Below are 14854 nucleotides of genomic sequence, written 5' to 3'. Positions count from 1 at the left end.
TCAAGTTAAGTAGCTAATGGAATACTTCACGACTTGCTTTAATATAGACCTACTATCATTTGCTTCTCATATGCCTCCCTCCTCTTACTGATGAAAAAGGAGCTCCCCAGAGCCTGAACGATTCCAGCAAGATATTTTGCTCTTGAAGTTATATACAGGAAATACATTCTCCCCAGATTCTTACAAAAACCTTAAATATTAACACATAAACGCTCTTAACTCTAAGATCTATGGCCAACTATTGATTCCCCTTAGGTGAGTAAAAGGAGACTGGCCTACTACTTTCAGGCACATGAGAGAAAACTTGATTCTCCATTGGTTTACATATGGAATGCCCTGCTTATACTGATTTTGTTAAAAGAAATGTTAGATAAATAGATTGTATTGTAGTTTTTCTATTCTAGATTAGAGAATGATCTCAGGTAATGCCCCTTAGGCAACTTTAAAATTAGCAACGGACCACAATCCTGCTAAACAATGAGGAGCTATAAGATTAAGCTTTTTATTCATACTCACCTTAAATTATTTTGTTGACCAGGTGGAATGATGCTATAGTAAACTGGCATTCCTGCTGTAGGCATAGATCCTTGATTAGACTGATTAGGGAACATAACAGGCTGTTGATAAGTCTGATGGGCAATTCCTTGAGAACCTTGAGGCAGTGAAACCTAAAAGTTGAAAGGCAATTTAAAGGCAAAAACATTCTTTAAAACCTTGCAAATGTTAATGTCTCCAGCCTCCATAAACTTTCAAGTGTGAGCAGTTAGGAATAAGGTAAAACTGCCAATAGGCTGTCCTGATAAGTTAGTTACAGCATTACCACTTTATTTCAATGTTCTTTTTAGCTGGTTATTGTTTTCGGTTAGCATTTATCAATAGTACAGTAGGCTAGGAGTTATGACTCATATCCCAAAGTAGAAGTTATCTTATTATTTTTTATTTTAAAATTTTATTTAATTATTTTATTTTTGGCTGCGTTGGGTCTTTGTTGCTGCACGCGGGCTTTCTCTAGTTGCAGGGAGCCAGGGCTACTCTTCGTTGTGGTGTGCGGGCTTCAGTAGTTGTGGCAGGCGGGTTCAGTAGTTGTGGCTCACGGGCTCTACAGCACAGGCTCAGCAGTTGTGGTGCATGGGCTTAGTTGCTCCGCGGCATGTGGGATCTTCCCAGACCAGGGATTGAACCTGTGTCCCCTGTATTGGCAGGTGGATTCTTAACCACTGCGCCACCAGGGAAGTCCCAGAAGTTATTTTAAAAAAGAAAGTTTCCAAATAAGGATGACCCTTTCACATGGAAAGAGTAATGCAATTTACCTCAGGTAGAGCTAAGTAAAACTCAGATAGGGTACTAATGAGGTACACTGGATCAGAAAGTGTGAGCTCTGAAGCTTAAGATATCTAGATGTGATACTGACTCCATCAATTTTACTATATATGTGACACTGGGCAAACGACTTAACTCAGATTCTGAGGCCCCAGAGTTCATTATCTGCAAAAACAGGATGCCACCTCCACCTCAGGAGGGGTATTATCTCCATTATAATCTCCATTTACAGGATCTAGCACAGCAGGCATCTGATGAACAGTGGATCTTTCAATTCTCTGTTTTCCACATTCATCTATATAGAAACCACATGAACATAATCAGGACTTCCCTGGTGGTGCAGTGGTTAAGAATCCACCTGCCAATGCAGGGGACACAGGTTTGATCCCTGGTCTGGGAAGATCCCACATGCTGTGGAGCAACTAAGCCCGCAAGCCACAACTACTGAGTCCTCACGCCACAACTACTGAAGCCCACACGCCTCGAGCCCGTGCTCCGCAACAATATAAGACACTGCAGTGAGAAGCCTGTGCAACACAACGAAGAGTAGCCCCCGCTCGCCACAACTAGAGAAAGCCCGCGCACAGCAATGAAGACCCAACGTGGCCAAAAATAAATAAATTAAAAAAAAAAAAAACCAACACACGAACATAATGGATTCATTTCTCTAGTTTCCACAGTTTCTAAAACAGAAACCACAACGGCAAAATGGTTTTGTAATTTACAAGTGCACCACATTAGTTGCATTACAATGATTTTGGTAAATAAAGCCTGTGTAAAAGCTTCTGATGATGATGTCAGCAACAGTAGTAGCAATGACAGTAAGAGTAGTAACAGTGATGACAATCAAAGTTAACATTACCGAGTACTTACTACCATGTTCAGGTTCTGTTCCAAGAACTTTATGTATATTATTACATCAAGTCTTCCTAACAACCCTAAGAAGTTACTTTTATCATCCTTGTTTTATAGAAGGGGTTAAAAATTGAGGTTAATAACTTGCCCAAGGTTGTACAGCTAGTGAGGAGAAAAGTCGGGGTTTGAACCCATGTCCACTGGCTCCAGAGCCTTAGTTCTTTAACCACTTCATGATTCTCTATACCTGGGCTCTGTGATTTATAAATTGATGATTAACTTCTAAGTCTTGCCTATATAACATGTTTCTAAAATGTAACTAGTCCTTTCAAAATACACAGTAATCTCTTAAACTACTTTCAATTTGGCTCAGCTGCAAAGATAAAGTTGTTGGTTTGATTTATCCAATTTTTTATGACAAAATATATTTCAGTCTTTTTGCCTACTGAGGCAGTGTAGCATCCTAAAATTATTTCTGATTGTATCTAAGTTAGTGTATATGAAAGATCTAGGAAGAATGGCAACTCAATCTAGATGATTTAAGCTACAGAATAAATTTGTAACTAGTGGTAAAGAAAAAAAACTGAAGTACCAAAAGAGAGGAAACTGTACTTGAGAATGTACAGCCGCAGAATATACTCTACTGAGTAGATGACTTTTCAGGCTTATTATTTATTTGTTAATTTAAAATTTTATTTTTATTTTTATTTTTTCAGCCGTGATGCACGACTTGCAGGATCTTCGTTCTCCGACCAGGGGTGAACCCAGGCCCTCGGCAGTGAAAGCGATGAGTCCTAACCACTGGACTGCCAGGGAATTCCCTCGGGTTTATTTTTTAGATGACAGTTTATTACTACCTAGCTTATCTAACCAAATGTAGTAGGAAGCATGAAGCAGCCTGTCATTCACTGCTTATCAGAGCAATACATCTCACAATCATTCACCCAGTGGAAGGATTACATGAAATACCATGAGAAAATAATTTATAACTTGTAAAAAAAGTATGCTATAGAAATGATAATAACTGTCTTAGCTCTGAAACACTTTCAGTATCTAGCTCCATTTTAAAAAACTATACTAACAAGGATGTAATTTATTTTAAACTTATATTTCTTTTTTTAATAGTTAATCCACCAGTTAATTTTCCAGTGTTAAACTAATCTTTCTTTTATTTATTTGTTTATTTATTTATTTAGTCTAGTCTGCACCGGGTCTTAGTTTTGGCATGCAGGATCTTTAGTTGCGGCATGCAGATTCTTAGTTGCAGCATGCATGCGGGATCTAGTTCCCCGACCACGGATTGAACCCGGGCCCCTGGCATTGGGTGCACAGAGTCTTATTCACTGGACCACCAGGGAAGTCCCTAAACTTATATTTCAAGGGAGATCTTATTTACACAGTGTCTGGGCACCTAATAGATGCTCAGCAGACTAGATCAGGTAGCATGACCAGGGTCCTTGAGAAGGGAGAGTTCCTGGCTTGGTAGTGATCCTGTCTAATGTCTAGCTACAGAGGAAGTAGGGGATGGGCAGTCTCATGGGCCTCGGCTTAAGCAGGGTGGACTGGAGTAAAAGCATGGAGGATTTGAGAGACGAGAAAGATATAAAATCTAGTTTCATGATGTATCTTCTTTTTTCCTTAGTTGCTTTCTATTATCAAGGGGCTTCAAAAGTAGACATATTCTTAGTGCTCAAAAGTCCTCAACAATTCCACATTTTACATTTTAATTACAATTTTCATTTTCTGGAATTACAAGAATATGCTACCTCCTTTGCTCATATCCTTCCCCATCCTCAGAATGCCTTAACTAATTTATGCCCATAATTTTCTTTTAAGAGCTAATTAAAGGTTTATACCCTTCTAGAAGATCTCTGTATTAAGTCCCTAACCTATGCATAGCCATATTTCATAATTCCTTCAGTTAGTGATCTGTATATTATCACCAATTTGTTGACCTGTGTTTAGATGTACATTTATCTTCCCAGCTAGATTATTTTTACCTTGTTGAGATGAATGACACTGGCCTTTGGATTTCTTAACATTCGAGTCAGTTATGGGAAACCATGAGGCTAATAAAACAAACTCACTCGCAGGTTATTCCAGAAAGGTAAAGGAAGGTAAAATAAATTTCTGGAAATGTGCCATAGATGGGCTAAAGAAATCTGACTTATTCATGAAACAGTAGGTATTTCTACTTTAGAACTATAAATTAAAATCCATGACATTTTCAATACATGACATACTATTCCTTTTTTTGATTTAGTGAGGGGGAAAAAGCTCAGTTCCAGCATGGGAAATTGCACATCCTTCTCTATTCTATAAACACTGACTTACAATCTGTACTCTATTTCATATACCTACCTCTACCTTTACTTTTCCCTCCCATTCCATTCTCCTCAAGAGATTTTCTAAGGAGCTGAAGAATAGAATAAGACACTTGCTCATATATTGATACTTATGTATTCAATAGCTGGAAACACAGACAATGCCAGAAAAACTTACTTCTCAAAATTAATATGGTTCAGATATTTTTTTCTAAAAGTTAATGAAGTGAATGAATAATGCAATAAGTGAGGACAGAACAAAGCTGCAATGACTAATAAAACTCTTAAGACTATAAAGTTATGTATTACAGAAGCATTTTCCCCATATTAAAAGGAGAAGAATGTAGCTACACATTTTAGTTATTCAAAATCCCCTCTACCCAATGCAGGTAAGAGCGACCATGTACCTGATATGATGGCACTGAAGGATAGGGGATGACCACTCCTTGAATCTGATTTCCAATGCTGTTGGGCTGGCCACCAACTAGGCTCTGACTCTGGGGTTGCTGAACTCCAACTATCCCCTGGTAGTTTTGCTGCTGGTTGGGCATAACTTGATAACCTGTAATGGCACAGTGAGTTAAACCCTGCTTTGAATTTATTTCACTAGCAGTATGTTTCTGTATTTTAAGCAAGTACTTTGTGTTCTAAGATGACAGAGTTCTGTTTAAACAGCAAGTCTCAAAAATCTTCTGTTATGAGAGCCAACATTTAAAAGGTTTACTATGTACGTAATCCAAGTCAGCTACCCTCCCCACCCTCCCAAAATAACACTCAAATAAAATTTGGGTACAAAGATTTCCTTTGCAGTTGAGGAAATTTATAGGGCCAGAGACTTGGTTTATATACACAATTACTAGTTAGTGTATAGTACAGTCTGTTATTAAAAATAGTTTCTGTGGGCCAGGACTGGCTACATAATTTGTGGGACCCAGTGCAAAAGCAAAATGCAGGGCCTCTTGTTAAAAAATGGAGAGTTTTGAGTTGGTAGTGGTAGAACTAGTCCTTCTGGAGACTGAAAATAATGGAAGGGGGGAACCACTTTTATAGAATAGTTGTATGTTTGAAAAACCACACTAAGATACGAATCCTTATATTAGGAATGTGTCAAGGGCACAAGGAAAAATTGAATTACCTAGCAATTTTTAAGGTTATTTCCTTATTACATTATTAAGGTCACTTAACAGAGAAACCGATCATTAGAGGGGTTAAGCAATCTGCCCAAAGTTCACAAATCAAAAACCTAAGGGACAGTTCTTCCTAAACTGAAGGCACTGTTGGTAATTTAACTAGTAAGTTAAGAGTATAAACATACTTTTATTAAGTGAATTTATCAGTTATTTAAATAAGAATCCACAATGATAAGCTTTGAGTAGTGAATATGAATTGTACAATATGTGTCTCCTGACCCTAAGAGGATTCCTTTAAGTAAACCAGTTAGCTCAAGACTTATGTAAATTACTGAAAACTACCACAAATTCTTTTTTTGTTTTTTTTTTAAAAAGAAACCAGATAAAAATAAATAACTGACCTTCTAATCAGGGTATCTAAAAAGCTTCTACAAAGATAAACCAAACTATGGCACTGCCTATACAAACTTCCACAACTAAAGGTCAGCGAAATGATTTCTCTGGTAGCACCATAAATCTATTCTGCTACCTTATAAATATCAAGTTTTCATCTCCATCCTTATTAATCCCTAAAGCAACAGGAATGGCAAAGATCCCATCTCAGGTATTGATTGTAGACAAGGGTATCACTGCAGTTGCCTGGAAGCCTCAATGATTCCACTCAATGGCTAAATAATTGAATAAATTCTAGCATCAGCCTTTTCTAAAGATACGAATACAAAACATATCCGGTAACTAAGCAACATATTAACAACAAAGTAAAAATCAAGTACAAATCCAGTTATAGTGAAGGGTTTTATAAAATGATGCTATTTCTATGGCAACAGTGCTTTACTGCCATGTTTCAAATGACTTCTCGCCAATCTAGCTTTCCCAAAAAATGTATATTATGGTCCTTATGTGTAATAAAGTGATTGTTAATATGCTGTTTCTGAAACATTTCTCCCTGTGAAATTCCTATAGTCCTCAAATCTGGTGGTAAAGAAGCTTCTTTCTTGCTCCTTAGCCTAATAATTAACAACCAACCCTATTTTCAGTTTACCAAATAACAAGTATTTCAAATTCATACTCTAAAGTCCAAATATCATCAAAACATACACTGACACATTTCCACCCCTAGGAAAAGAAAGGGCAGGAATGGAAATGGGATGTGAAGACCCTTTTTTGTGTTGGAAACACCACCTCTGAACACCCACACACCCACACATACATCTATTGCAGGGTCAGAATTTGGGCTCAGCTCTTTATAGACTGGGAAAGTAACTTCTTACAATGGACTTGTCAGAATTACAGTCCACTAAAATTAAAAAGAAAAATGTGACCACCTAGCAGAATTCACTGTAACATAATGTGACTTAAATACCTTGACTTAGTCATGTCCCCCTAAGAAACTCAAGTGTTTTTCAAACTATTTTTGTATTTTATTCATTGCCAGTATTTGGAGGTTCACCTTGTTTGACTCCTGCCTGCAACTCCCTCTTATGAAAAAAAATCTGACACAGAAAACTTCAATACATAGCTATAGATTTCATGACACAGTGGTCTAATGCAGCATCACCTGGACACTACATCATGGAATTTGCACCGATAAATTTCCAATGGTATTTTAGATTCTTTAATGTAACCTTAACTCCACTAATATCCATTCCTACTAATGTATATATAAATCTCCACACAAACATCACATTTTGAAAATGTGCAACATAACATAAAATCTAAAACATCTGATTCTAGCACCTCATTTGTCATAAACGATTATGTAAAGATGCTGTGAGCTCACGATGTGCCTGGAGGGTGATAAAAGGTGAGTGAAACACGGTCCCTATCTTTGAAATTAGGCATTCTTAGCCATGACACCATAACAGAATAGCAGAATAAATAGGGCATTATGAAATTAAGAGGGAGAAGTTAATCCTGGTTGATATTCACAGAGGAAGTAACATATGAGGCTGGACTTAAAGAAAAGATCTGGAAAAAGTAAAAAATGAGTAACATGTTTGAGGAACAGGGAAGAAAAGTGGAAGATGAAGGCAGAATATTGGTGGAGAACCAGAGATTTTACAAGTAGAAGAGCAGTGAGAACTACTAAGAGGTTCCAGATTTTATAAAGATTGTGAAAGTAGAAAAACTAACTAATATTAGTACTTCATTCAGATGTAGCACAAATAAACTGGGAACATGTTTTTAAATAAAGTGGAGCTAATAAAAATAAGAATGTCAAACACTTTAAAAGAAAATATATTCCTAAGAAGCTCTCTTATTAATCTTGTCATAATTTTGTTCATTGCCTTATTCCATATTTCTTAAAACTCGACAGGTAATATAAAATTGTTCTTGTTAACTGTTCTCTCATGGCTTGCGTACACGTTTAAAAAAACCCAAAAATAGAAATGGTGTGCTTTTTTTTTTTTTTTTTTTTTTTTTTTGCGGTATGTGGGCCTCTCACTGTTGTGGCCTCTCCCGTTGCGGAGCACAGGCTCCGGACACGCAGGCTCAATGGCCATGGCTCATGGGCCAAGCCGCTCCGCGGCATGTGGGATCCTCCCAGACCGGGGCACGAACCCGTGTCCCCTGCATCGGCAGGCGGACTCTCAACCACTGCGCCACCAGGGAAGCCCAGAAATGGTGTGCTTTTTAAGGGCAGGGTTAGAAGCTTTTAACACCCTACCCACCCCATTAAAGGAAAAAACCCCCAAAATATCCGTATCGGTTATCAAGCAAATGAGCCAAAAAGGTGGGCACTTAATATTTATACTTACTAAATAAACAGCGAGGAAGAACATATTCTTAACAGAATGGAATCAAAATAATACATGCTTCTACACAAAACCAGGCTGACTGAGAATGAATGGCCAGTTTCTCACTGTCCACGTTTAGTGAATGGCTTTTGATAGCAAAAGCAGTACTTAAGTTTTAAGATAACATGTTTATATAATAAGGTTAAACATATTTGCCTTTTCATTAAAATGAAACTTAATCCCATGAATACAAATCACCTCAGTCTAGAATCATGGATCACTCATTATGCCTCTCCTTAAAAAATGCATAGCAGCCGAATCACAGATTTCATGTAATTAACCTCAAAGTGTTTACTTGATATGGAAAAACAGAACTGTTTCAGTTTATATCTAATATGTAAAGCTTGAAATGAAGGTTTAATTTGAACACTGCTGGGGAAAAAGGGACATTAAAAACACCTCTGAAAAAGCTTTATTTGATTATAAAATAGGTTTTCATGGAAGAAAATTTGGAAAATACAAAAAAGGGAAAAAGTCAGGGTGGAAAAAAACATTTTTGTGTAACAGTCACTTGTAGATAATCACTATTTACATGTTGTATATATGGTTAGCCTTATTTTCCCTGCATAGATAGCAACATACATACCCACTTACATTGTTTATAGAAATGGACCATATGACACATTCTGTTTCAAAACCTTTCTCCATGCAATGTTTCCATAGCTAATCAATAGGGATTTTACAAAGCTATGGGAAGGAAGCATTTAAGTAAATTTTCTTAGAACATATTTAGACCTCAAGTTAACAATCAAAGGATGAGAAAAAAACTCAGCTGATCTGAACTCTCTACTGCCTTTTAGGAAGAAGGCATGTGTCAAGAAGATTACAAGACAAAAAGACTAAGTATTTTAGGACAAATTATGTCAGCTTCTGGTTTCCATTCTGCAACCCAACCCAAACACAAATTTAGCCCAAATCCCTAAGCATTTTCATTTAGAACACTACATACTTATCATTTCTTTGATAGCACACAAGGCAATAGTAGCTAACATTTACATGACATTCACTAGGTTTTAGGTGCCGTTCTAAGCACTTTCACATGCTAACTCTTTTAGTGCTCCCAATCTTATGAAGTCTTACTATCTCCATTTTTCAGATGAAAAAAAACAAAAGCACAGAGAGGTTCACATTTTGTCCAAGGTTACCAGCTGTTAAGTGCTGTAGCTGGGATTTGCACATAGTAGTCTGATTGTAAACTTTACTTTTCTCAGGGAAAAATGCTGAAGTAGAAAGAGTACTACAGTAATACTGCTCAAATAAGCAGAACACTTAAACACCTGACCTCCTTCCATTTTCTGAGAATTTTGGTTAATGAAGACTTTTACTGTAGTTTAACAGAAGTAAAGTTAAACAGAGTCTAAGTCTTAACAGAAATTTAATTATAGGAAAACAAAGAATTATTGTAAATAGTCAATCAACCAGGAAAGTTTTTTTTTTTCATTTGAAGATGATTTGTGAGTATTAAGTGTTGTTACCCAAAACAGAATTAGAGTGAAAGGTTGTTGAGCAGTTAGTCCAGACTGTAGCTATACAAACTTCCGGGCTGAAAACAAGACCAGGTGTCACAGAGTTTCCACTACTCCCAAGATGCATGGTTTGTGACCTCCTTATTTCAAGGTTACATTTCTTTGTCTCATTATAATAAGATTTCACATGTATATAAAACAACTGGGAAGGGGAAGAAGAGGCTCAAATGGTGACATATTTCAGGTTCCATGTTCCCTGGTCTGGGTCTCTCACTCAGCCTGAGCATTTCCATGTCAATCTCCAATGTTCCTCTTTGGGTTTTAGCTTTGCTATTTTACCTCAAAGGCTGCCTTTACTCAAAATGTATACTCTCCTGCCATATTCCAGATAAGTATACAGAAGATTTCTCCAGCAGAATTTTCATAAATGTGGCTCTCCTCTCCATAAAGTTGAACTGCTTTGCCAAGAAGTGAGCTTTTACCAATGGGGCAATGTCAGCTTTAACCTGGACACTGTGTATATAAAGGGGCATGTCCTGTAACAGGGGTGAGCTCTTCAAGTTCTTGTGAAGCAATGGCTCTTTTCTACATACTGAATAAGCTTTACATTCATTTTTACATTCCAGGCAGGAAAACCCACCAGGTTTGAGGTTTGAACCACACTGAGCTGTCAGGGGCTGAGGAATCTTTCTAACTTAAAAAAAAAAAAAAAACCCAGCAAAAAGCATCATTTAACATTTGATACATTGTATGGCTGGTATCCCAGGAAGGAAATTCTACTGGCATTAGGACAAGTACCTGAACAGTTTTTCAAGAAGTCATGATGTTTGATCATTCATTCCAATACTTACAACAAACAACAGTCCAGTAACTAGTTACAAAGTATATAATTTTAGAGTATACTCTCTAAAGAACATGATATTAAATGCTGCAAAACGATTACTGGACTTTTTTTGAATGACGTAAGACCATGGGATCTATGTTGGTTATTAAAGTTACTATAATCACAAGCAAAACTAGAAATATTCACTTGGAAAGCACTAAAAAAGACAAGAAATGCACAACATCATTCTACTAATCCAATTAAAGATAGGCCCCTTACTATTGTTTATGCAAGACAAAATCATTAATAGTTTATTAGCAACATAAAGGACCATGTAATTACAGACATGCCTCACTTTATGCACACTTGCTTAATAAAATTTACATCTTAAAGAACTGTTCAAGTTGCTTTAAACCTGTGTTTAAACATTCAGGCTGCAGAGCATCAACTGTTAAAGTGGCACTTATTAGAGAAGTGGCACTGTGCTTCAGGTTCATTATCTAAGTATTCAGACCAAAGGAAGGGAGGGACATAGCTCTGATAGTTTCAAAAGTATAGTTTGAAGACTGCCAAGTATGAGAAAAAAAATCCAATGATCTGGAAAAGAGGGAGAAGGTTGAAGATTAGGAAGGGTAAAGTAGATTCCTAGAGAATGAAAAGTACCACTATGTTTGAAAAATGCTACAAGAAGAGTATTTCCAGTATTCTGACACTCAGTACATCCCCAACTTGGCTACTACCTAAATTATTCTTTCCTCAATAAAGTGTGTTTCAGTACATCATAATTAAAAAAAAAAAATCCTTCCTGTGATGTATCTGGATTCAACCTGGGTGTAAGAGGAAAACAGAATTATCTTTTATAGAAATTTGTGAGTATTGTGGGATAGCATCTATTTTGTAAAGCAAGCAATGCCTATATTAAGGGATACCAAACAACAGAATAAACACCCAGATCTCAATATAAGGTATTATTTAACACCGACATTCTCCTTTGTTAAAGGACTGCACTGTTGCAATATTATCCCGTTTCTTCCAGCACTTTCAGAGGAAACCACAATCAATTTTGCAAGCTGAGAGAACTAGGACAATATAAATTGATGGCTCAGGCTCTTACCCGGAGGGCTCCAAAGAATATTCTATTTTTAACTCTCTTTCACTTCAACAGAGAAGAGAGCAAGAAGGAAACACAGTGCTCAGCAGAAAAGTATTGCACTGGCTTTAACAGGCTAGTTTTATTTTTTTATACAGGTGATCTGAAATAGCATTTGTGTTAAAGGAAAGCATTCTTAATAATACGGATTAGACATAATCAGAAAGATAATAATAGAAATTGAAGAAGTGCTTAGTCAGAACAGCCATTTAATAAATCTAAGGTTATTCCATTTAACAGTATTATTAAATTTTTTCAAGACTGAATTTGTACAGCAGAAGCACTGTCAGGGTAGATTCTTTCTTTTTTGGATGAGCCATTCTGCCAACTTTAAATTTAACTGTAACTAGGTATCTACAAGACAGTTTGTGAGAACTGTTTCCAAATCACCAAAATCTCAGGTTTGTAATCTGGTTTGTCTTATGTTTGTGGCACTATTCTAGTGAGCAGGCAAGTTCAACTAAGGATAGTCTGTTAGGTGAATGTGGAAGAACACACAGCTGCCAGAACATCTCTGCTATTCTCCTCTATCACCCTCTGCTCTCCTACTTCTGTGCCTGAAATAAACATAAATACAAACATAAAAAACAAATCTAATAAAAACAGCCACACAGAGGTGATAGCTCACAGCTATTTAAATGACAGTCCTGTGGAAGAGGGAATACGACTCAAGGAAAATCTATGGGTACTTACCAGATACATTTGGCTCCAGTGGCGGCAGGTTAATGGAGAAGGGAAAAGGGAAATAGGTGGATTTGTAGGTAATACACAATGTTTAAGTCTGCGCTGGTCAGGCAATGCTAAGAAATGTTTACAGAATCAATAAAAAAACAAGGATAGTCAGGGCTACCACCCAGCAATACAAATACAAAATTCCTATTACTCAAGTCAAAAGTTGTCAGTAAAGAAATTGACTGTGTAGATAGAGTCCCTATTTGACATAAGTAAATCTCTTATCAATATCACCCCTCCACTTTTCCAATAGGGCCCTTTCTTCCTTGCTTGCCTTTTACACCCTGGTGACTTTTAAATTTGTGCCCTGCAATGCTGCCAGTATTCTGTGAACCTTACAGACTATTTAACCTGAAATGTTCCTCCTTTGGTTGTGGTTCTTCAGGACCCTACTGTAGTCTGCTGGTTGGAAAGCTAAGATTAAAGGTATAAATGCATTGATAATCTTTGAATTTAACAGAGGTTGCAAAACTAAAATGATATTTAGTTCTATGAAGTCATTTTGCTTCCCACATGCATACAATATCACAGTTTTGAAAAAAATTAAATTATATCCCTTCAAATAGCTTCAAATGCGTTTACATGTCTTAGGTCCATTTAATGGCATGCATAATAATATTCCTAAAAAGTTATTTAGCAACAGGGAAAGAGATGTATTTGACTTTCGCTAATGAGTCTGGCATGCTTAAGACATTAAACTTTTAAGAAAAGCTCTAATCAAAATTAATCTGCCATTCAAATCTGCTTTGGAAAAGAAATTAAAGCAATAGCTTTCATGAATTTTTAAAAGATAAGTATATTAAGCCAAGGTTGTCATTTAAATTCAAATCCCTATTTCTGAGTATGATGCATGATTAAAAGGCATTACAATTAATGGAAAATATAAGCAAATGTTAATATACTTTAATACAGCATTAAAAAAAAAAAAAAAAAGGGCAGTGGAAACCTGAGTAAAAAGAAGCCAGGAAGCAGCTGAAAAAGAGACCGGTTCACTGTGAGAAATGTAAACCTCTCAGACAGTGCTACGGCCCCGAATCCAACAGCTCAGGAACAAGGCCAATTATTGCAAAATATTCAACATATATGGTGAAGCTGCAAACTTTTCAAAAGAGTCATAAGAATGAAAGCAGCTGCATAGAAAACAGCCAGGCCTTATAAACCTAAAATCTTTGCTACAATTACTACCTGCAGGAAAAGTTTCTTAATAGTATACCAAGCTTCTTATATGTAGTATACTTCATAGTATTCAAGCTGTAAATTTTATGATAAAGGGTTAAGATAACAAATCCATATTACTGCAGCTGGCAAGTAACCAGATCTTTTGAAATCTTTGCTTGTATGGCTCCAGTTTTGACAGTATGTCACTAAGCTACTACAAACCAATTCTCCAATGTTCCACCTTTCTGAACTAGAAATGACTCACATAAGACAGACACACAGAATCATGGAATTTTAGAGTACACAGAGGCTTCAACAGACGATACAGTAAAACTCCCTTACTTTGCAAGTGAGTAAATGGAAACCCAGGGGCTTTAAGTGATACACCTAATACCACTTAAATACAAATAAGGATTGTCAGGATTTGACTCCTATTTTGTTTTCTTTCATGTTATATAATACATTGTCCAAAAGGCCTTATGTAGCCAGAATTTCTTCTGCTTCTGTTGACAGGGGCTGACTCAACCTTGTTTTAATGACCATAGTAGTTTCACATTCATAACAAAGGATTTGTACATTCATTCCCCAGCAGTAATGTTCGTACTGATTTCAATTCAGTCCCCATAATAGATGGGTTTATTGTCAAGGAGATCAACAACTACTGCAGTTCTCTAGTACACACTTGCATGGAAGACCAAAGGCATTTTATCCTTGAGATATTTCCCCAACCTCCTTCCTGCCCCCAAAAGGGAAAATAACAGAAAATCCTATATTTCTATTGCCCATACCCTACCTGATCTAAGAATATTTGATTCAATTGGGTTTGTTAATTTAGGGCGAAATTTCTTTAGATTCATATACAAACATTTAAGAATTATTTTTTGTATGTACCTCAGTGAAAAAAAATTGTTCCAAGTCTATCAATGCTTTCATCATTTGGCTGAATTATTAGTTTCACCCTTTTATGTAATAAAACAATATGTTTCTTGACTAAATGTTATTTGACAAGAAAAAGAAAAGTAAGGGATGTAACAAATTGTTTCTAATTTTAATCAGATGGGGATGGTGGAATGTAGAGAAATATTACAAGGAAAAAAA

The 14854-nt window shown here is 36.5% G+C and overlaps 1 protein-coding gene across 2 annotated transcripts in view; it reads right to left on the bottom strand.

Annotated features, from left to right (window-relative positions):
- Positions 1–14854, bottom strand: part of R3HDM1 (R3H domain containing 1) — a gene marked incomplete at its 3' end in the record, with an annotated part of 110574 nt that overhangs the window by 35108 nt on the left and 60612 nt on the right. For both annotated transcript variants that reach the window (XM_079710526.1, XM_079710525.1), the window contains 2 exons: positions 4907–5061; positions 517–668 (listed from right to left, as the gene is read on the bottom strand). In XM_079710526.1, coding sequence (XP_079566652.1) covers positions 517–668; positions 4907–5061 — 307 coding nt within the window. The remainder of the gene's footprint in view (positions 1–516; positions 669–4906; positions 5062–14854) is intronic.

The sequence above is a fragment of the Hyperoodon ampullatus genome, assembly GCF_949752795.1.
Source record: "Hyperoodon ampullatus genome assembly, chromosome: 8".
Classification (NCBI taxonomy): domain Eukaryota; kingdom Metazoa; phylum Chordata; class Mammalia; order Artiodactyla; family Ziphiidae; genus Hyperoodon; species Hyperoodon ampullatus.
Note: the sequence above shows the minus strand (reverse complement) of the source record. Positions and strands in the feature narration are given on the sequence as shown.